The 23,505-nt window shown below is 40.3% G+C and overlaps 1 protein-coding gene across 1 annotated transcript in view; it reads right to left on the bottom strand.

Moving 5' to 3' along the window:
• Positions 1 to 23,505, bottom strand: part of FSHR (follicle stimulating hormone receptor) — a 166,913-nt gene that overhangs the window by 11,216 nt on the left and 132,192 nt on the right. The window contains 5 exon segments of the mRNA XM_075064419.1: positions 4,104 to 4,289; positions 10,856 to 10,930; positions 11,033 to 11,101; positions 17,726 to 17,803; positions 19,917 to 19,988. Of these exon segments, the coding sequence (XP_074920520.1) occupies positions 4,104 to 4,289; positions 10,856 to 10,930; positions 11,033 to 11,101; positions 17,726 to 17,803; positions 19,917 to 19,988 (480 nt within the window).

Genomic DNA, 23,505 nt, shown 5'->3' with positions numbered 1-23,505 from the left:
TGGTGCAGGTTTTCAATCAAGTCCGGCTTTGACTGACAGATGAGTTCAACGGCTGTGATTGGTTCATAAGAACAAGGAAGGCTTAAAGATGACTAGTGGATAGGTTTGCTAATCCTAATGACAGAGTAAATAACCAATCAGAATAGACCAAGGGATTGACAAAGCAACTTGTATATAAAGATTGAGGAAACAACCAATCTGAATATACCAAAACCTGTATATAAGGCAGAGAGTTGACAGGCTTGAGTCAGTCAAGATAATTGCAGGCACAGAAGCAGGAGAGGAAGAAGAAAGATCAGAAATGAGCTGAAATCACTGAAAAAGGGAGGAGCTGCAGCAGCAGTAATAGTTCAGAAGTAGCCGTGACAGAGCAAAAGGACCATAAACAGATGAGAGGGAAAGAAGATTGCAGATAAGTAAGCATGATGACCATAGTATAAGGAACCAATAGGATGTATGAATGTGTATGCTTGCGATAATAAAGTTGGATGTTTGTGCATGTATGTTTGTTATAGAGCTGTCAATTAATAACAGTCAACTCACATGATTAAGTCAAACAAATAATTACGATTAAAAAATATTTTTTGTGATTAATTTTTTAAATTGCTTTACAGCCCTAGTTTGTTACTCTGTATACAGTTTTAATGTTTAAGTAAGAACCTGCTGTCAGCATTCTACATGTGACTGATAATTGTATGTAGAATGTAACCACTTGAAAGCCATTTCCAAATCTCTGGTATTGCAGTATTGGGTGCTTTGATATGCATACCTGTGCTAACAGAATTGTTTCTTGATATATGCTTTTAGGGTTTATTGTATTGGGGAATATAGGTATATTGAATAAAGATTACATTGTTTTTTGAAGAATTAATGCCTGTGTGTCAATACTTTGATTGGAATGCTCTATCTGTGTCCTCCCAAGGTTCAACAGAGTTAGTATATCCTGGGGAAGTTTTCCAAAGGTCAGAGGAAAACCCTCAGTAAAACCCCGGCAATTCCTCTAGGGCAGGCCTCCCCTTTTACCTGCTGTGACGTTATTGATATAATCTGGGACCATATAGAACATGGTTCTGGGAAACATCCCAGACAAGCTGATGTTAGCTCTGCCTAGCCTGCTTGATGGCCCATTAAGGACCATCAGCTACACAACTGACCCATTGAGAGAAGGCAGATAGGCCTTGTAATGCAGCAAAGTATGCAGGAACTTGCCCATATGACTCCAGACTCCATTTTGCTGTAACTTTCCACTGTAAGAACAAAGAGGTGCTCTTACACCTCAAAAAGACTATAAAAGGCTGATGCCTCATCTCCATCTTGTCTTCAATCCTGCTTCTTACTTCTGGAGGGACTTTGCTACAAATGGAAGCTCTCCTCAAAGGACTGAATGACCCATCCCAATGGAGGATGTACTCCAGAGACTTGATTTGAATCTGCAGTTTATTCTATCATTGCTACAAGCCTGAATCAAGAACTTGGCCTTTACTGTATATAATTGATTCCATGTAACCAGTTCTAGCGCTCATATATATCTTTTTCCTTTTATGAATAAACCTTTAGATTTTAGATTCTAAAGGACTGGCAACAGCGTGATTTTTGGGTAAGACCTGATTTGTATATTGACCTGGGTCTGGGGATTGATTCTTTGGGATTGAGAGAACCTTTTTTCTTTTACTGGAGTATTGGTTTTCATAGCCATTGACAAGTGGCACTGGTGGTGATACTGGGAAACTGGAGTGTCTAAGGGAATTGCTTGTGTGACTTGTGGTTAGCCAGTGGGGTGAGACCAAAGTCCTCTTTGTCTGGCTGGTTTGGTTTGCCTTAGCGGTGGAAAAACCCCAGCCTTGGGCTGTAACTGCCCTGTTTAAGCAATTTGTCCTGAACTGACACTCTCAGTTGGGTCCCGCCAGAACCGCATCGTTTCACCTGCCAAAACAGATACATTGACAAGTGCGTAACTGATATAAGCAGGCCATTGTGAGGGTGCTCTAGAGTCTGATTTGGGGGGTAACATTGGGGCATAGGGTCATGGTTGATGTAATCAGGTTGATGTAGTGTCAGTGTAGACACTGCATTGCTTACGTTGACTGTTACTGGCTTTCAGAAGCCATTGCTCAATGGTGCGCTCTGCCAATACAATTGACACAACCACTCCTAAAGAGGATGTGTATCACTGACACTTGAAGCCAAGTGTGCACACACATAAGTGGTTTCATAAGTGTAGTGGCTGTATACCAGGCTAAGTTAGGTTGACATAATTTTGTAGTGTAGACATAGGCATATTTTCTGGAGCAGGGATTGGAATACAGATTTTTTTCTGGAGCCACAATAAACCACAAACTATCTTCTGTGTGAGAAAGACAAGTACTATGCTGATGTTGAGCAAATATTTGTTTTTCTTAAGAAAGGAAATACATCTTGATAAGGAAACACTTTTTCTAATGGGAGATAACAGAGCTTTGACAGGTCAGTCAGAGAAATTTTAATGCAGTTCTGCTCTCTTTTGCTTTTGTAGTACTGCCTCATTTTTAGCTCCAAAGGTATTTCTTCCACCATGAGGTACAGTTCTTGCTGGAAACACCACAACACGACACAAACATGGGCATTTCTAGCTGCTGTATGACAAACACCAAATAACTGGATATTGTAGCTGATCGTGAAACCTGACTAGATCCTTATTTTGAGGGAAAGGAAAACATAGAATTCATTCACATCAAGTGAAGAAATTGAGTCTAATCCTGCTTCCACTGAAATGAATGGAAAAGCTCCCATTAGCTTCAAGGTGGCAGGATCAGACTCATTGCTGTTTATTAACCACAGAAGCCTGGTAACTGGAGATATAGGTGAAAATATCACCATTTGATAAACTCTCCTACCAAAGAGTCCAGTATTCTGAAGTCACGCTGGACAATGAATAACGATTTCTGCCAAATTTTCCCCTTATTATTATAGCCTCAACCATTAGACTCACATTCTTAAGACAGATAGCACTGCAGTGTCTACCAGCACAAAGGAGCCCAAATGTTTATTTATTATCTACCAGCACAAAGGAGCCCAAATGTTTTTCACTGCCTGAAGAAATTAGTATTAATAAAAAGTATACAATTTAAATTAGTGTAATCGTCTAAGGGCTTTGTAATTTTTGTTTTGTTTTAATTTTCTGTCAAGCCCGACATATCATGTCTGAACAAAGATTCTGGACAGCTAGAATGTGGATTGTTCTGACATGGCCATTCCTAGCTTTTTAAGGATATCCAACAAAAAAAGAGCTTGCATTGATATTAAGCCTTTGCATGGATTCTGAACACCACCTACAGCTTTATCAATGATATAAACTGAGGGGATTTATGGGTTGATTAAACTAATTAATGCGCAGAACTTTAAGAATACCTGATGACATGAAAATACTTGAGAACCCGCGAAGACTCAATGCATTCTGCTGATGGCAAACCAGAAGCAACATGACAAACTGATTTAGGAGCCTGAAAAGATCACCCCCCCCCCACCTGACTTCAGTGGGATTCCACAGGGTACATTAGCAGATCCCATTTAAGGATCAGGGATTTAAACATGTGTATCAAATGCATACGTATTAGGGCTTTTAAACCTGTGGATAAATACATTATCCCTACAACATCTATGTTAGTGTATGATCAATATGTGCATTTGTGTGCCACTTTGGGTCCATTATTTCCATCACTCCTTATGATCAATCTGCTGAAGTCAAAGCCAAAACTCCAACTGACTTCAATGGGTTCAGAATTTCACCTTGTTGTCTCTCTGGCTGCCTCTCACAACAGGTTAGAAAGTTGTTTGCCTTGCAAGGGCTTCAATTTGGCTCCTGAAGGGCCCACCTGAGCAAAGCCCATTGGGCCTTATTGAATATACTGCAACTATCTACTGTTAATGCAGGTATGACCATTTACAGCAGCAGATTATCTGGCCCCTAATATGTACTTTGCTCTCTGTATATACAAATGTATTTGTTTTATAAATACTTGGGAAAAACCTCCATACCTAGCTTTAATCTCTTTTCCATAAATTAAGTTTAATTATTTGATTCACCATCAACAGTCAGAAATGCAAAGAAAAATGGAATTACTCACATTTGTCTTTTCCAATTTGTGAATGCACAGCAATGGCTAGGATAGGTGAGGTTAGCCTCAATCAGTGCAACAAACTTCTCTAAGGCAGGCAGCTTTTTTAAATTGTAGGCAGATCGTGCTCTTAGCTTCTTAATATTTTCTAATCCAGAGGCAGGCAGGAAACTGATTCTTGTCTTTGAAATATCCCTTTAAGACATATAATAATCTCAGCAAAGAGGTAAATTAACAACCCTCTTCCACCCCTCAATTTAGAGACATTTTTGGCTCCTGTACATTATAAAAGGCTAGTGATCGGAAAGAAGCTGTCTGGATAGCCACACTGAAAACAGGATCAGAGGATGACGTTGTCTCATTTCGTACATCTGATGGCTGCTTTGGAAAGATTCTAAAAATCACTGATGTGAAACAAAATAAGAGAAGATTTGGACAGTACAGACATCAAAGACAGTCATGGCTTGGTCTTTGAAGGGGGAAAGCATGCTTAACAAACAGGATTAATTTCCTTGAGATGGTGACAATAAGAGTCAACAAGTGTGAAACAAAATACCATATAACTGGGCTTCAAGAAGGGTTGCAACAAAGCAGTGCCTAAAAAAAGAATGAAAGAAACTGCTTATAACATTAGAAAGCAGCTATTGATGGTGAAATTCTAGCCTGGATAAAAAAATTGCTTTAGTAACCAAAGTTGAAATATACCAGCACATGGATACAAATCAGGTGAAAGGAAAATTCTGAGAAGGGAAGATCAGTAGCGGACATTAAGTCCAATCTTTTTGAAACTATAAATCAATGAAAAGGAGGAGGAAACAAATCCAAAAGTGTGCCTGCTTGTAGATGATGAAAAAATTATTCAGTGGGTCAGTATCAAAGAAAAAAAGAGATACTGGGCTTGAAGTGGGAGAGCCGAGTTGATGTTAATTGAACACTACTGTTGAGTATTATAGATTCATTAAAAATAGAAGACAAATAATCTACACTCTCTAGTAGCAATAAAGGATCTGGTACATAACAACTGAAAACCATTAGCTCCTTGTGAGGCAGGGTTTAGGAAATACTGAAATGCACCAATCAGTGAGGAAGATTATTATGGCACTATAAAAAGGGCTGATGAAATCACACCTGAATTATTATTAGGGACAATCCTGGACACCTTATTATGGGTAGGAAAATGAGGAACTGGAACAAAATGCAGAAGGCAACAGATAGGTATATGCGGGGTAACAACTGTGTGGAAACGTTGGGAAAATGATGTTTTTGTTCATTAAAAAAATAAGCTTTAAATTTCTAGGCATGAAAACAACAAAATATTTCCAGAAGGTAACAGGTTCAAAAAGGAGAGAGAGAAGAGACTGAAGGTAAGAAGAGAGCAAGCATTACAGAAGGTGCAAATAAATGTATTTATGTGAAAGGCAGTTACTTTGTGAAATGGACTACCAAAGGTAGTGATGGAGGCTGCAACTATAAAGTTATTATAAAAAGAACTAGACTGGCAATGAGAGGGAAAATATCCTGTGATGCAAACACAAAATTCTTCCTTGTGCTGCACAGATACTGGAAGGATGCCAGTGGCCCTTCACCTGCTGTCAAGGAGCAGTGCAGGATTTCTCCTCTGTTCTAGAGAGTTATAATTGGCATAACACATCTCATATGGGGCACTGTCTGCTAATGAGGGGGCATGCCCAGCTGGGCCATCTGCCTACTGTATATACTGCGTCCATCAACATAGGAAAGCAGAGGAGTGTGCTGCTTCCTTTAACAATAAGAGTAAAATGAACCAAGCAACATGTTGCCAAGTTCTTCCTGCAGTGTCAGATATGTGCCCCACATTGTTATGTTCTCTGTCTTGTGTTATCAAAGAAAAGAGCTTGCCCTAATGAAGTAGATGAGCTGACCTAATTTTAGCTTTTCTCCATCCTCAAAACATTCAGTCTCTATTTCATTGATAACTTTCCTATACCATGGCAATATTTCGTTTGATATAAATTACACAATAGGCACAAGTTATTTTTATTATGAGACACATCTGTTGGGGAGATCAAATGTCATACAATTGGTATGAATGACATTGCCATTTAGAGTCAAATAATCTGTGAAAGGCAAAACAAATACACCTGTAAAAGAATCATGGCCAGAAAAGTTTGCATCTGAGCTCACAAACAGCGATTTGTATGCACTCACTAGGTAACCACACCCCTAACTACATTTCCTCAAGCAATTACCCAAGTTGCATGAACAAATATGGTTTTTGTTGGTAGCAATTTTTGTGTCCAGATTGCACCTATGGCTGGAAATGTAGAATGACAGCAATGAAGAGACTTGATGCTGAGTGTTGCAGAACCTAACTTTTAAGCACATAATTTTTAGGCACAAGACATAATGAAATCAACAAAGTCTGTGACAGGCACCCAGGCTCCTGTATGATGAATGGGATAGGTGCCTTGGAATGGGATTAGCAAAGCCAGAATGGTAGGCAGCGAGCCACCTAAACTAGATGACAATCAAAATGGTGTGTGCTAATCCCCTTATCCCCCATGGAGATAGGATTGCATCTCTACCTCCTGAACTCTCTCTGCTTCACAGTGCACAAACTGGGGAAGATAGGTGTTTGGCCCCCTATATTGAGCGTGGGATCCAAATCAAAACAACTGGGGTGGAGCAGGACCTCCTTGATTATCTTTAGCCCAAAGATTAGGGTACTCATTCAGGATATGGGAAATCCCCAGTTCAAGTCCCTCCTCCACCTAAGGGGGAAGAGTAATCTGAATAGGGAGCAGCCACTTCTCAGATGAGTGCCCTAGTCACTGGGCTATGTGATATTCTGATGTGGGGCTCCCTCAGTCTCTTGTATTGAAGTTGTTCCACTTTAATTAAGTAATTGGGCCAGAGAAAGCAAAATCACTCTATAGTTTAGTGGTTAGAGCACTCACGGGAGATGTTTCAAATCAATTCTCCCACTCTCAGGTGAGACGCCTACCACTGTGCTAAAAGTTATAAGGAAAGGCCTTCCCTTTCCCAGCTGTTGTGTGAAGTTGTTTCAGGCGTCTGACCTGGCAGGTGGCATGTGAGCATGCCTACCTGAGTGGCCCCCACATGCAAGTTAGGTAGCTGAATTATTATCTTTCCTTGTTTGTGAATTGCTCCTTGAGTGAGGCAGCAGTGAGCATGCCCAGAGGCAAAAACATAAGTGCTTAGGGAAATTTTATTGCAAACATTTAAGGGTGAGTGAGTTTAGGAGCCTACGCAATTAGGTGGCCCCCAAGTGTGAGTTTTGTGGATCACAGTAGTGCCTAAAATGGGACTTAGGGGCCTAAGTACCTGCCTAGATTTCACCCTTAGTCCTTAATGTAACAGGTAACAAAAACTATCATGAGTAATTTACTGATCAAACAGGAAACTTGTAGGTTTCTGTTCAAACCCATATGCAGTATCTTTCATTGCATTATTGAGATCCACAGCACTTCATAGTGCGTCATAACAAGGATATGAAAAATATCTTTCTTTGGCTTGAAAATCTTTAGCGAGACCAATCAGTTATTATCCTGGGTAGAAAATGACAGAAAAACATGCTCTCTATACTTACAAGTGGCAAAAATATTACTGTGTTTTTTTTCATAAAGCAAAATGATTTCATAACCACTTAAACATCTTGTGGATGCAAGAAAGACCTTTTAAAGAACTTTATATTGATTATGATCATTAATGCACATGAACATAAGCAAATTCAAGATCAGGGAAAGTTGTATTCCATAGTAACAGAATATTTATTTGAATGATCTGTCTCAGAGATCGCTCCCTTGACAGCAGACACTGACAAGATGCAAATGGTTCAGTTACCAGCTAGGAAATTCAGGTTCAGAATTTCCTTGGGAGTTGGTTCTCTAGTGTAGGGGTTTTAGTGAAAAACAAAAAGCAACTGACTAGGCTAAAATGCCCATGAAAACAAAAAGGCAGTAAGAAACCTATCTAGAGAGAATATGGTGACTAATCAATTGGAATGGATAGCTACTGTCCTGTTCCTGTTTGCCTGCAGACCTTAACAGAACCATTGGGGCAGCTCTGCATCAGGCTTAGGCTTTGTCTACACTGGCACCTCCCTAAACGACAAAAGTTTTAATGACAAAAAGTGCTGGTGTGGACAGGGTTTCGTCGGTAGGAGCCATGCTCCCAGACATGAAGCTACTACCCTGCATTGGAAGTGGAGTTCTCTCCTGGCAATAAAGAGTGACTACACAATGCACCTTACAATGGTGTGGCTGCAACAGCACAACCGCACCATTGTAAGGCTTGTCAGGACTCAGGAGCCAATGTAGAAATTGCACGAATAGCTTGTCCCTTTCCCCTTGGTTTCTTATTAGGCTCAGCAAAACCTGATGAAAGAAATAGTGCTGTCAGCGGATTATGCTTTTCAGACCTAAATAAGATTACCCCACCTTATCTTCAGGATTGTAGTTAGGGATTGGAGTAGGGCATCAGAGGGGAGTATGTGGTTGATCTATATGGCTCATAGAGAGGTAGGGATTGGGATACCCCTCAAGAGCTTCCTGTGACTCATCAACCTGGTAGCAACAAAGCTTCACTGCTAATGCCATGAATTGGTTGAATGTTGATGCTGGAAACATTCAACTGGAAATAAAGTGCACATTTTTAACAGTAAGGATGATTATCCATTGGAACTTACTTAAGGATGTGGGGGATTATCTATCACTTGAAGTCTCAACATTGGATGTATTTTTAAAAGATATGCTCATGCAACCAGTCATTATGGGCTTGATGCTGGAATTATTGGGTGAAATTCTATGGCCTGTGCTATACAGGAGCTCAAATAAGATGATCACAATGGTCCCTTCTGATCTTAACATCCTATGACTCTATGAACCTTTTACGTTATTGCAATATTTTGAGATGTAAGATACGAGGAGATGCTAATTGCCAACTAGATACTGGTTCAGGAAGAACAAGAGATAAGACAACTAGATGTACCATCTAATAAAATATTGCAGTCTGCACCACAAATTTCATATGAACAATTCTGTTTTTCCCAACATAGATGTTATTACAGGTCAATCATTTCCATAAGTGAAAATGCATGTCTGGTGTACACTATGGTGACAGATGACATGAAGACCTTTCTTTCATGATTCTCAGTCAGGATAAAAAGGCAATATACCATTCATATAACTGTGGATGCATTATTAATAGAACAGAATAATTCCTATACAAATAATTCAGTGTCTGAATTTGAACTATCAAATGAATTTGAAGTACAGCAAATCAATTTGATAAGCCATCAGAATATGATTGTATTGGCTCCCGCTTGCAAAGGCAATGCATTATCTTTTCCCCCAAAGAAAGAGCAATTGTGTTGGTGCCAAGAAGATGCTTCAATAAGAAGTTTATCCAAAGGATAAAGGCATGTATAGGGACTGGCAGCTATCCAGTGCTGAAAGTGGGAGGAAAAAATATGGAGGAACTCCTAAGGTAGTACTTTATACTAGGTCTTCATTGAGCATCCCAGCATGGAGGGAGGGTATGGCAAGCACAGATATAAGCACTATAGAAGAGTTCTTATCTGATTCTGAAGCTAAATGTTCTATTTTTCTCTCTCATTTATATGTTTTCTAGCCACACTAAAATCTTTCCTGACACTGAAATAATAAAATTTCCTTCCTCCAATTTTAAGGGCAGCTGTTGCTAATATGGGCTAGGGGAGGGCACAAGGAGCTTGGCAACACCCATGAGCATTGCCAGCCACAATTGCAGCCTTCCCACCCTGTTTTACTCACTTGAGTGACCCATGCCTCTCTCCTGCCAGCCTGAAGCATGCTGGATGTGAGCCCTGAGGAAAGAGAGACCGATACATAGATGGGCTGGTGCTGAAAAAGGAATCATGCACCTTTTGTTGCTACTCACATGAAATTGTGAATAGAAGCATGAGCAACAGCTCACACTTGCAAATAAGTCTCAGATCTGTACTAAATCTGGGTCTGAGATAATGATACCAGCTTCCCTCTGCTTCTCAGTGTCAGCCATGTATATGACAATTAATAATATAAAGTGTTACAATAAGAAGTAAAAGCAGTTGAGCACAATGTTTTAGGGGTCACACAAAGGGTTGATAAAACAGTGAGTACTGCTGCAGGACACTTGACAGTTTTGAGGTTGCAGAAAATTTAGAAGAAGTGTATTGTCAAATGCATTAAAAAGAATGGACAGAGATCTATGAGAATTCTACTGCTATGGAATCTTTCTGCCTGGGTTACTTTTCCCTAAAAAATATGTGCAGAGAAGAAAAGATTAGTGAAATTGTGCAAGGTACAATTTTCAGCTTTAGATACAGGTTCCAAAGATGTAAGGGTGGATTCTCAGCTGGTTCAAGTTATCCAAGCTCCATTGAATTTAACGGATTAGGACAATGTCCAACAGCTGATGATCTCCCCACTTTGGATTGGATCAAAACAACAAAGGAAAATAAGGAGTGTCTCCTTTTCCATACAGTGTATTATAGCCACTTTCTAACAGAGCTTAATAAAAAGTGGAGATAAACATTAAATAAACCCTGGATTCAAACTCTCCTAAACTCTGTGGGGGAATGTGAAATCTAAACCTGATCCATATCTATAAAATCTGAACTGGGATTCAGATCCACATTTTACATCAGGAAACAAACCTCCAAACCTGAACACTCCTGAATTTTTGGATATTTGAAATTCGGATCTGTCATATGAGGAAAAGAACATCTGACTGTTACTTACAGAACAACTGGGCCATTGGCTCCTTGGAAAACCTCATTAGGTAATTTTTCTAGATTGTGATTATCACTAAGATTTCTGTAAAACATAACAATAAGACAATCAGGGATAAATAACTTTGCTATGGTTACTATTTCCCAGTAATTGTTGTGCTGAATACCAAATAATGAGAATAGTTACAGCTCATCCAAGAAGGTTCCATTAAATGCATGATTCTGAATTTCCCGAATTCCATTTTTATTCAGCCGTCTGCAACAAAAAGACACATTTTAAAACACTGATTACAGAAAACTATGTTTGTGCATATTAAGTCAGATGCTCCAAATTTTGAAGCATCAGTAGAATTACTGGGTGATATAAAATTAGTTAAATAAATGGTGATCTCTAGGATTAACAGAAAGCTATTATAAAATCCCAGCCACTGTTGTTTGGGATAAATTGCATTAAAAGTGCTGGGCCAGGTTCTGCTTTCACTAATACTGATGTTAAACCAGATTAGTTGCAATGAAGTCAAAGGTGGCTCTACAGATTTACACCAGAGTAAGTGAGATCAAAATCTTTCTGACTGTTAGTGTTAATGCCATACAAACTTTGCATTTGCAAAGTGCTGTTCAAACCTTGCGCTAACTGCTGCTAATTACCACAGAGAGGAGCAAAATGCAACAGGAAAGACTCCAGGAGGTGGAAGGGGAAGAGCAGGAGCTTCTCTGAAAGCACTCACTTGCCTCTAGAAACTGTGACGGTCTCCCTGCCCCAGTGCTGTAAGATTGGAGTTCAGAGGCTTTGGCATGGAGAAATAGCTGGGGAATGAAAAAGGGGACTCCCAGGAACCATCAGACTTTTTAGCATTCTCCTCTAACAGGCAAATTTCTCATGAAAATCTGCTGGCACATTAGTGCTGCTGGGACCAGCAGTAACGCCCCATCTGTGCCCTCTCTCCCCCTCTGAGAGAGAAGAGCACTGGCAAAGGAGTGGGACTGGCTCCACATCAAGGCAGTGGGAGGGTGCTGGGTGGAAATAGTGCAAAATTTGCCAAGATAGCCGCTAAGTTTCTAATGCATCTGCTTCCTTCACAGACTACATGCCCTATATACTCCACAGACCCCCTACTCTCTCATGTTCTCCCCTCTGAGAAAAGAATTAGGCAGCAATTCTATGAGTTTAAATTCATGGAGCTCTCTGCTGAGTTTTAACTGTGGTGCTTCAACAAATTAATGTTTAATGTCCCTATCACAGGCTCCCTCCATGATCCAAAAAACTGACGTTTGGGTCAGTTACAGTTATCATTTATACAGTATAGTTTTTCATCTCCTTTTTTCTTACCCCCTCTGGCACTGAATGACAGGCCTGACTGATGGCATGAAACAAACAATTAAATTAAACTTTCAGAAAACCTACTCATTTTACTTCTTGTTCACAGCAAAAGCATGCAAGTGAGCCACTAATCTAAGGTCCAAGATGGTGGACTTAGGGCAACTTGAAAATCAAGTATAGGCTTGACTGGAAGGATTACCCCTTTGACCATGAAAGACAGATGTACATGGCTCAACGTCTGCAAAGTGTGTCAGATCAGATCAAGGAAACTGTCTCCTATCCCATCCACTCACAGGCACTATTAGAAATGAGTGAGCCGCACAGAAAGGCAAGACAATCGGAAGCTGTTTTTACCATCTGACACATTTATTATGTTACATCATTCATATTATTTAGCAACTGCCACTCTGACTTTTTCTTTAAATCATAATATTGGCACTCATTGTGTTCTATCACTGCACATCGTGCTAAGGCTCTGATACTACCCTGCTGAGTATGGATCCTGCTGCCACACAATCCTGACTATGCATGGCAATCACCTGGAGGAAAAATACAGCCATCACTTTCAAGCAAAAAATATATAAAAATTATACATTTACCTTTGAGCTAAACCCTGGAGTCCTCAGTCACTTTTCACTCAACTCTCACATAGCCAACCTCCCTTTGGCCCAAATTCTTCTCTTATTTAAACCAGCATATATCCTGAGCAACTTCAGACTAAAATGGAAGTTATGCCTGAGTATGCTGAGTAAAAATGACACAAGAGCTCCGGAATTTGACTTCTTGTGCTTATATCTGATCACTGCATTGGTACATTTACAAAATAAGGGTGAAATTCACTCCTGTGCAGAAGGCCAGCACAAAGCCTATAGCACCTTTTAAGTCTCATTTATGCTGAATTCTGAATGTTTAAGGTGAGGCATAGACTTTGCTTTGGGGTGAATTTCAATCTTTTATATATTTTTAGGAGTTCTTAACTGAATTTACATAAAACTTCAGTTTGGCCTCCCCCACACATCTTCAGATGTGGTTTGACTTTCAGCTCTAAACACACTATTAACCTCTAGGGAGAAATCCTGAAACAATGAAATCAATAGTGTTTAGTGCGTATTTAAAAGGATCTGACTGAGAAAGCTGTTGAAGCATAAAACTGACTGGAGAGTGGAAGTGAGAGTGCAAGTGACTCACATTATGCCTTTCCTTTTTTAAAACATTCTTCTGAGAATATAATTTTGGGTTTTTTCCTTTGTGAAGCATTTCCTCAACAATAATGCAGAACGTTCTTTTTAGTTCGTCTATATTGGCTAAAATGTGCAGCAATGAGCAGATATGCCTGCCAAGGCTGTAATATGGAACACAAATAACATAGTGATGCTTACATGACTTGGGATCTATTTTTTTAACATAATAAATTTAGTTCCATGCATTACTATTTCTGATATAAATATTTCACAATAGTGCATGTGAAAGAACATTAGGGTTATGTGGGGATGGAGGCAAATTTGGGTTTAAAATGAGGTATTTCCTTCCTATGGAAGTACTGAGAGATATACCAAAATGAGATCTTATTAAAGGTATACCAGAAACTGAATAAACTAAATACTGTACTTCATTCCTGGAAGAAATTAGCTCTACTTTCTGTGTAAAAGCAGAGTAGTTGCAATGAAGTCAAAGGTGTGTAAAAGCAGCTTTGTTCTATTTTTCTATGACCCATCCATTATAGTCCCTGTGGGTCAAATTCACCCATGTAGATGGCATATGAATATTTAGTTTATGGCAAGCTGCAGTGTAATCTACCCTGTTCTATCCTCAGGGCCGGTGCAACCATTTAGGTGACCTAGGCCGTAGCCTAGGGTACTAGGATTTGGGGGGGAGGCACCAGTTTCTTTGGCAGTGACCACAGTGGCCGGATCTTCGGCTGCCCTGGTCACCGCCAGCATTTAGGTGGAGAGAGCTGGGACGGGGAGCATGGGGAGAGCCGCCTGCAGCAAGTAAGGGGGTGGGGGTGGCATGCAGGGGAACTTCCTGCCCCAGCTCTCCCCTGCCTCGCCTCCTCCCGGAGTTCGCCATGGCTGCTTCACTTCTTCTGCCTCCCAGGCTTGTGGTGCCAATCAGCTTAGGTGCTGCAAGCCTGGGAGGCAGGAGAAGTGAAGCAGCAACGGCATGCTAGGGGTGGAGGCGGAGCATGGGTGAGCTGTGGTGGCAGAGGGTGCCTTATGGCAGAGGGTGAGGGGTGGGGAGCTGCCACAAGGAGGGCGCCCCAGGGTGGAGGGCGGGAGCTGCCGCGGGGGGGCGCTGCCGCGGGGAGCCTCAGGGCAGGGGCACGGGGAGGAGGGGAGGGCACAAGGTGGAAGTTTCGCCTAGGGCGCGAAACATCTTTGCACCGGCCCAGTCTATCCTGCTACACTCTAACTGTCTGTGTGGACTCTCCGGCCATGCAATAATAGTTCTATAGTGCACTTTTAATCTATTCTCATTTCAAAGCAGGGAAGATCAAAGCGCACTATGAATCTTTTAGTGCACTGCAGCAGGGTCCAGATGGATACTCAGTGTACAGGAGAGATTTGTACCCCAGTTTTCTGCAAACTGTGTAGACATACCCTGAGGGCTACCTCAGAATTCCATCTGCCTCATAGCCCAAAATCATCCCATGCAGCAGCATGAGACTATCTTACCCATCTTGTCTTCATTTTATGGGTAACAGTCCAAAAAAAATAAAAAAAAGACTGAGATCCACTGATCTAGTTAAGTCAGAATGGGGCTGGGAGTGACGGACTCTTGAATTCTAATCCTAGCTGTGTCATTGGTTTACTTTGTGGCCTTGGATAGATCACCTAATCTTTGTGCCTGTTTTGTCTCTATAAAATAAAGATAATGGGCTGGATTTTCAGCTGCACCCATTGTCCATTGGATGCAGTTTTTTCGTATGGCAACTTGAAAAGGAACATTAAAGGTTGATGTCCAGGTTTGTCATCCACTCTATGGCTTGTAGTGACATGGAATGAATCAAAGCTGTCCTGCTCGAGAAGGATCTTGGAGGGAAGCAGTCCATTAGATATTCCATAATTTGGAATAGCTTGTCCTTCATTTTCAGTGGATGTAGTTGATAGGGATCCTGTTGATGTGGGAGAGAGGAGCTAGTTGTGACTCCTTGATTCTGGGGCTAGTTCTATCCCAAACCCAACCCTCATGTAGTTTACTGCAGCCTGAGGTCTGCTCTAAAGTTAGCTGGCTTTGACCCCAAGAGACCATTACACCAGTACAGAATAGCTGGAGTGCAGTAGCACTCAGGTCTCACTCCTTCCCAAAATGACCATGTACCTTGGAATGGGTGGCACAAGAGCCTGGGGCTCAACATGGTACTCATACAAGCTTGGGGAATCCCCAGTTAGGGAGATAAGGCATTTTTCTAGTCCCTTCATGTTGCTAGGGTGGCAGGTGGCATAAAGAAATCAGATGACAAGAAAGAATCTGGTTCCACAGTAGTTAGTTATCTCACCTCTTAGGGGTTTGTAGAAATTAAGAAGGTGCTGTTTGTACAGTGCTTAGAAGATGCAAAGTGCTATATATAGATGCTAAGCATTATCATTATGATTAAATAAGCCAGAAAAGGTAAATGAATGATATTTAGGGTCTTATTCTCTGGGTATCTATTCCACATAACAGTGGGAATATCCCTGATAATACTTTTTCACTCTTCAGAGAATATTATCCACATCTGGTAGATTTTTCAGGGGGATAGGATGGATAAATGGTAGGGTAGACCAGTGGTTCTCAACCAGGGGTGCGAGGCTCCCTAGGGGGCCTCAAGCAGGTTTCAGAGGAGCCTCCAAGCAGAGCCAGGATTAGACTTGCTGGGGCATGAGCAGAAAGCCGAAGCCTCATCACATGGGGCTGAAGCCCAGGACCCTGAGTCCTGCCACCCAGGGCTGAAGCTGAAGCCTGAGCAATGTAGTTTCATGAGTGCTCTTGTGGCATGGAGCCCCAGGCAATTGCCCTGCTTGCTACCTACTAACCCCAGCCCTGGCTTTTATATGCTGAAAACCAGTTACTGTGGCACAGGTGGACTGGTGAGTTTTATAGTATGCTGGGGGAGTGAGAGGCGCTCAGGAAGAAAAAGGTTGAGAACCTCTGGGGTAGACAAATGAGGGGTGATAGTAGTTAACCTTGCTATAACTCTATCTTCAAATATTGAGGGTCTGATCCTGCTTTCACCCAAATCAGTAAGATCAGAATTGGTCCCTTGCTGTATATCCCCTGTTCCCTGTATCTGAGTCAAGCTTCAGGGAGTAATTGTAAATTTTCCAAACTAGGCACTGGCCTAGGTGGAATGAAAGCAGATTTTTAGTACAGCAAACAAACATTCAATGTTCCTATAAAAGGGATCTGGAAACCCAGCTAGCTCATTAAAAAACATGATTGTTAAGTCAAATGAGAAGTTGTCTAACTACACAGCATGAAACTGCATTGTGAACTGGCCTTAACAATACACTAGTGTTATGTACAAGTCTACCATATTTTACACATATTTATATGTAATTTGCTTGAATAATGAATGTCTTTGAATGATGTATCTGATTGAAAATATGTATGAGGTATTCGTCCTTTGGAACACAATTTGTACTATGTGGAACCATCTTGGTCTTTAGCCTTGATACCATTAATTGTTAAATTTTCTCTATGCTCTGCTGGGGTTCTAAAATATAGAGCTGAAATGAAAAGGCAGGAAGGAGAGAGAGATTACTGAATATTGAAAGTATAAAAGAAGACGAGATATTTCTTAGTTAGGGGCTTTGCCCATTTGCAAACCCATTTAAATGTGGTGGGGGTTTTAAAGTGGGTTCTGGGTTCAATTTCTACTTAGGAAAAACTGAGGGAAAAAGAGCAGAAAGGGTCAGAGAGAAGAAACCCAGTGAAAATGAAGGTGACAAATGAAGTAGAGCACAGACAGAGTGAAGAATAAACAAAGGTTGTATAGAAAGAGCAGTGATAATGGGGGGTTACCATTCTAATGGGAAAAAAAGAGGATATCTAATGATTCTCTGCTGTCCTGAGTTTATACTTGGAGGAGACAGCCAACAGGCTTATTGGCTCCATGATGCTCTGCTGGCCCCATTTGTATGCTTGCCAGCCTAACTTTTGGAGGGTAGTTCTACCCCTGATACACAGCACATACATAGCTCTCACTGTTGCCCCATGCCATTGGCTTCCTCTCTTCTGTTTCCTGCATCTACATGTTGTCTTTTGTTACATACTTCGACAAATGTGTGGGACAAGAATTGTCTTTTTGTTTTGTGTGTGTTGCACTGGGGTTCCAATCCCTGCCTGGTGTCTTGAGGGGCTGTACAATACAAGTATTTAACAACAAGATAGGGTTCTTCCAGCCAGAATTTGTTATAAATGAATTCAATCTTCATGAGGTAAAAAAACCCACACATGTTTGAATTACAGGGTAAAATTAGTTTTGCAAACCTATAAAATAGCACCCAACAAGGTTTCTCAGGCTGTATTCTAGAGAAGATGTGAACTAAGATGTGGTATTTGCTAATTCTTACTCACATAATGACACTTTCAGAACTCAGGCCCATGAAGGAATTCCTTTCAATTGTACGTATATTTATATTGTCTTGAATATCTCTGAAAAAGAAAGTAAAGTCAAAATTAAACAGTTTTGTAGCTCTGTGATCCTTTCATTTCTTTGACAGGAAATGATGCTTCAAACACCAAAGAAATTTTTCTTTACATTAGATCTGAGAAAATATTTTACATGTAGGTTTCCTGAACGATATCACTAAGTTTGTCCAAGTACTGCTGGGGAGTGAAATGGGAGCAATCACTTCCAAACTTTTGCTTTTTGCTTTCTAGAGCATGCATCTTAAGCAAGGCAAAATCAACAGTATGCACTTAGGGCTGGATTCTTCGAGCAGGATTGGCCCTCTGATTCATCAAGGTACTTAAGCATGCAACTAATTCCTCCACTAATGTCAACTGCTCATGTGCTTAAAACTAGGCACAGGCTAAACTGGGGCCTCTGACAGTTTATTGCATTGACAAGTATTCATTTCAGTCATTTCCACAGTAGACTGTTAGATATAAAAGGATAAAGGATGACTGATATATAAAAGGATATACTCATACACATTTCTGTTACTTGCTCAAAATACAGCTCCAAGAAGTTAAACAGTATTACTCATAATTTAGACTGGGAGAATTGTTGTTTTCATGCTATTTTTTATTGGAAATCAGTGAACATAATGAATTACTTGCAATGCCTGAAACCTAATGCAGCTCTAAACTTGTCTCATTCTGAGCACTATATATGGCCATGATACTGAATTATCTGATAGTTAAACAGGGGCCTCATTCAGCAAGTGTAACTCCGATTGAAATCAACAGGTGCATCAGTAAGTGAAATTCAAAACTGTACAAAGAGCCAGGACAAGGCCTTCTAACATTTATATATACCTGCACACCCACATCCGCATGCGCACACACAGACTATTAAATTTCTAATTATGGAATGAAATACTGCCCCTCTGAAGTCAACAGGAGCTTTGCAATTGACTTTCAGAGGGCCAGGACTTCAACCAACATCTATTTTGGGATTTAAATGGTGTGGCCTTCTGCAAGTGGAGGAATTTTATCTCAGGCAAATAAACCGTGATTCTCTGGCACAGACCGCTCCAGAATAACTAAGTCTGAAGATGATTACAAAGCTGCCTAGAAAAAAGTTTACATGGGTCCTTGCATGTTGCACCTGCTATATGGATTCACTAAGAGCTAGAGTGAAATTCCAGAAACACCATGCTTGACAAAACACAGTACCTATATATTTGAATAGCAGAACCCAAGATAGGTAGTGGATTAATATTCCTGAAGATTAATGTCATATATGATTTAAATCTAAGGACAAGTAGTGGAGACATACCCCAACTTTCTATTAATATACCTCAACATCGGATACCTGTGACTGCCAGGTGGAGCTGTTGAAAAATTTCTATCAAAACTATCAAAACTAGTGAATAGTGAATTCCTGACCCTATTAAAGTCCATTGCAAAATTCCTACTGACTTCCAGGGGTCAGGATTATCAAAGCCGGTTTTTGATGAAAAAATTGGGTTTTTGACTAAATGAAAATTTTCACAGAGAGTGCCTGCTTTCCATGTAAAGTGTTGACTTTTTGTTGAAAAAAAAAAAACAACCTGAAAAATGATTACATTTTTCAACAAAAAGTCAAATATTTCCATGGAAAATTTTAAATTAATGATTTGTTCTCCATTTTTGTTGAAAATTTCTAAGGGAAAAATTACCCTATTTTTTAACCACTTCTATTGCCAACCCGGGTGCTGACTGCAGTGATTTTTTTGTGTCCTGTCCACTGGGATGTGAATTGAGACCAACTCTTTTCACACAGACCATAGAACAGTCACCAGATGACAACACATTTCTGTCTCTACCAGCCTGGTTTGAATTTAAAATGTTGACTTAGAAGTTAAAAGGTTATTGTAGGTCCCATTAACCAAATAAAAAGTTCTCTGTCACATGCCATATATAACATTTTGTATAGAGAAGTCACAGGAACACTCAAATAATGTAAAACAAATTATCAATGCACACAAGATTACAACTGGTGATGAAGTGACAAAGTCACTAAACAAATGCAAAGGGAAACGTGTCAAAGATCTTATTAGAGGAGCAGATCATTTGAATGGAGATAACAAAAAGTTAAAAGCAGCCAATATAAACTTACAATAAAACTTTCTGGAGAGATTGTAGCTTATGTACAGTAGGTAAAAACTTAATGCCAGTGTTTGATATTGACCTAAAGAGGAAGAGAACAGATCAAGATTATTTTCTGTGGCTCACAAGTAAAATAAAACTAACGAAGAAATACTAGAATAAAATTGGCAATCATTTAGGGTGAAATTGAGCCATGTGCAGAAGGCCTGCACACCAGGGAAACCATACTCATGTTGTATAGTATGGGTGTATAGTATAGAAAAGGAGTGGCAAAACTCTGCTACCCCTGAAGTCAGGAGTAAAACTCTCATTGATTTCAATGGGAGAGGAGTAAGGGCATTGCTGAATGCTTTCTGAAATGCTACCCCTCAGACTTAAACTGGTGTTGCCTAAGGGGCCTTTCACTGACCCCCCAGCACAGGGGTGCATTTCAGCCTTCATTTGTTACGTTTCAGAAATGAATTTGCTTAGATGTTAGTTCATCCATAGTGCGTTGGTTCAGCAACTGAAGGACCCAGATTAGGGTGCCAAAAATAAAATGAAAGAAGGGCATGCCTATTACACAGATTGGGGGGACCTCAGGATCAAGAATAGAAAGCACTCGATTTCTAATTTTACACCTTTTATTAATTTAATAAAGACATGAATTTCCAGACTTAGAATAATTAAAGTACCTGACCTTCTGGACTGAAGGAAGGTTCTGTCATGATATTTGATTCTCCACTATCCTTTAAACTGATTAATCATAGTGATACAGAATAACATATTTTTATAATATATATTTGTAAATATGAACCCATTTTTAAACACAATTTTTAACCTCCACTTTAGTGAAATTATCATTTCCACTGGAAAATGACAACACTTCACAAAGTAGGAAAAACCAAACTGTTTGTTTCCTAGTGTGTTGGGTATTTATGATTTGAACATACATTAGCTATGTAGCAATTAGTCCCACTTGAGATGAAGCTGAGTTTCAAAAATTGGAATCAGAACTAAGTCCAAACTTCTCCCACAATAAGGGTTTCTTGCATCAGGGGTTGTGGTTGAGGTGTGTGACCATGCTCTTCATTGTCCAAGAAAAATTACCTGGCACACTTGAGTAGGACTCAAGGGTTTGTCTACACTTATGGCTAAATCAGCACTGCCATGATTGGTGGCAGAGTGCTCTCTCGATGACTCCTGTATTCCAGGTCTCCAAGAAGAGTAAGGTAAGCAGGCAGGAGAGCATCTCCCGTTGACACAGTGCAGTGTAGATACCGCTCTAAGTCAACCTAACTTAAGTCGACTTATGTAACTGAAGAGCATAACTTAGGATGACTTACAGCTGTAGTGTAAACCAGTCCCCAGAAGTCCACAGGGTTTATTTGGCAAGGGTTACCCTGCCACAGTCTCCTTAGATTCCCTCAGGCTAGTCCCAGGTGGCACAGAAAAACCCTATGGTATTTTGCAGCAGAGCAAAGAACTAGTCCCATAGAGAAAAAAACTCCACAATAATCCTGTTTCAGGCCTACCTGCCTCTGGGGAGACTCTGGCAATCAGTCTTGGGAGAGGTACTGAGCATGCCCTTTCTTCAGAGAGCAAAGGGTAGGAGGGCTTCTCTTACTGAGCTTTCCTCTTTCCTTTTTAACTGCCCTCGCTCCCCCCCTTACTATCTGACAGTAAGAGCAAATGTGGCAGGGCAGGGCTGAGTCGGCTCCTAGCAGTTGGTTAACTGTAGGGATATTAAAGAAGGTATTAACAGTGATTCCCCCAAGTGACAGTGACCCCTCCAGGTTCACCAAGTACACAAATCCCCCCAGGTTCACTAAGTACAAAAATCTATTAAGTTCTTATGTTAAAACTTATAAGCTCCTGTCTGCAGAAAACACTGATTGTATCTGTTCTGTGAAAGATACCCTATTACTACGTAAAACTTACAAACAAGTTAATTGACTTTGTTCTTGAAGTAAACACTGTGCTAGCCTTAAGCTGTAATTGATAAATGGTTAAGATATGGAATGTATGTTGATGAATGTTTGATGTATGTGAATGGTTAGGGAGGTGCCAGCCTGGAAAGGATCCATTGGCCGAAGAATGTGTCAAGTGGACCACCAGACAACCCCCAGAGGGTAAACTGGGATCCACCCCAAACACCTGGAAGGAATGTGCCACTTTAGACAGTGTGGAGCCACCAGGAATGTGCCATCTGCTAGCTGAGCCAACAACAGCAGGATGAAACGGTTCCCATAGACTAACATAGGTATTAATTCCTATAAAAATGGACTCTAAAAACTGAGGATTTTGAGTCCCTGGTTCTGCTGCCAACCTCCAGGAGCATCAGGTGCATCTGACACAGATTAGGCTCCATCCTCATGACCAAGATACCCGGCCAGTAACTTGGCATGAGCAACTTCTAGGCTGGTAACTATAACACCTATACAGAACCTGAATGAATGATTGTGTGAATGAATATGTGTGTGTGTGTGTGTGTGTGTGTGTAAGGAATAAGTAGTGATAGGAGTAAGTAGTAAAACAACATTGTTTGCTTTTATCTTTTGCCTTATTATTATATTTACAATAAATGTGGCATCTTTGCCCTTATCCCTCTTAATAAGATCCTGCTGATTTTTATTATATTGGTATAACATAACCCTTGCTGGCCCAGGATGGGGATGACACACCCCAAGCCTAAACAGAGTATTACAGAACACAATACCTTTTTTGGCTCATAAAATTTCATCCAATTTAATAACATTGATGATATATTGATCACCTATATACAGCAAAAGGACAGTGCAACAGGTATCAGCAAAGCTGCCTGGGCTTCTGGTTTAGACCAGTTGGATTACCAGACAAAGAGAAGAGTAGGCTTCAGTTAAGGCAAATTGCCTGTATGTATATACTGAGTGAGGTGGTATTGGAGGTAACCTTGAACTGAGAATACTGGTTTCTTTTTTTCTTTTTTTTTTAAGAAATATATTAGTGGTATATCAGAGGTTTGGGTATGTCTACATCAGACACTTCACGAACAGAAGGGGTTATTCTACCACTGTAGTAAATCTACCTCTCTGCGTGGCAGTAGCTAGGCTCATGGAAAACTTCTTAAACTTAGGCTGGCTTAATTACATTGCACAGGACATGACATTTTTCAGAGTCCTGAGCAATGTAGTTAAGCCGACCTAATGTTATAGGGCAGACCAGGCCTTTGTATTAGCATCTACACAGAATAGTGGTCTTCTGTTATTAGATGTATTATTATTATTATTTTGCACACTTATGTTCTTGAATAATTACATGATGGTGAAAAACTCTGGCTGAGACTCTGGAAAACATAAGGAGCATTCATATAATATTCAATGCGAACCTGAAGTCTTCCAGAAAAGTTGTGAAAAGAGCCTTCAGGTATTCATGACCAAATGTGGAAATCTAAACAGGACATCCAAATCCCACATTTGGGCATTTAAATTCACACTTAGGTCCATAAAATGGCCATTTACATGCCTAAATGTTGATGCAAGTTCTCAAATGTGGATCTGGATACACTATTTACACACGATGGAAAATGGGTTTTTTGGTGGTTTCCTTTTATAACCACAAGCCTTTGCATCACATGAAAG

This window comes from Chelonoidis abingdonii, chromosome 3 (assembly GCF_003597395.2).
Source record: "Chelonoidis abingdonii isolate Lonesome George chromosome 3, CheloAbing_2.0, whole genome shotgun sequence".
NCBI lineage: Eukaryota > Metazoa > Chordata > Testudines > Testudinidae > Chelonoidis > Chelonoidis abingdonii.
This window is presented reverse-complemented; position numbering and strand designations above follow the sequence as displayed.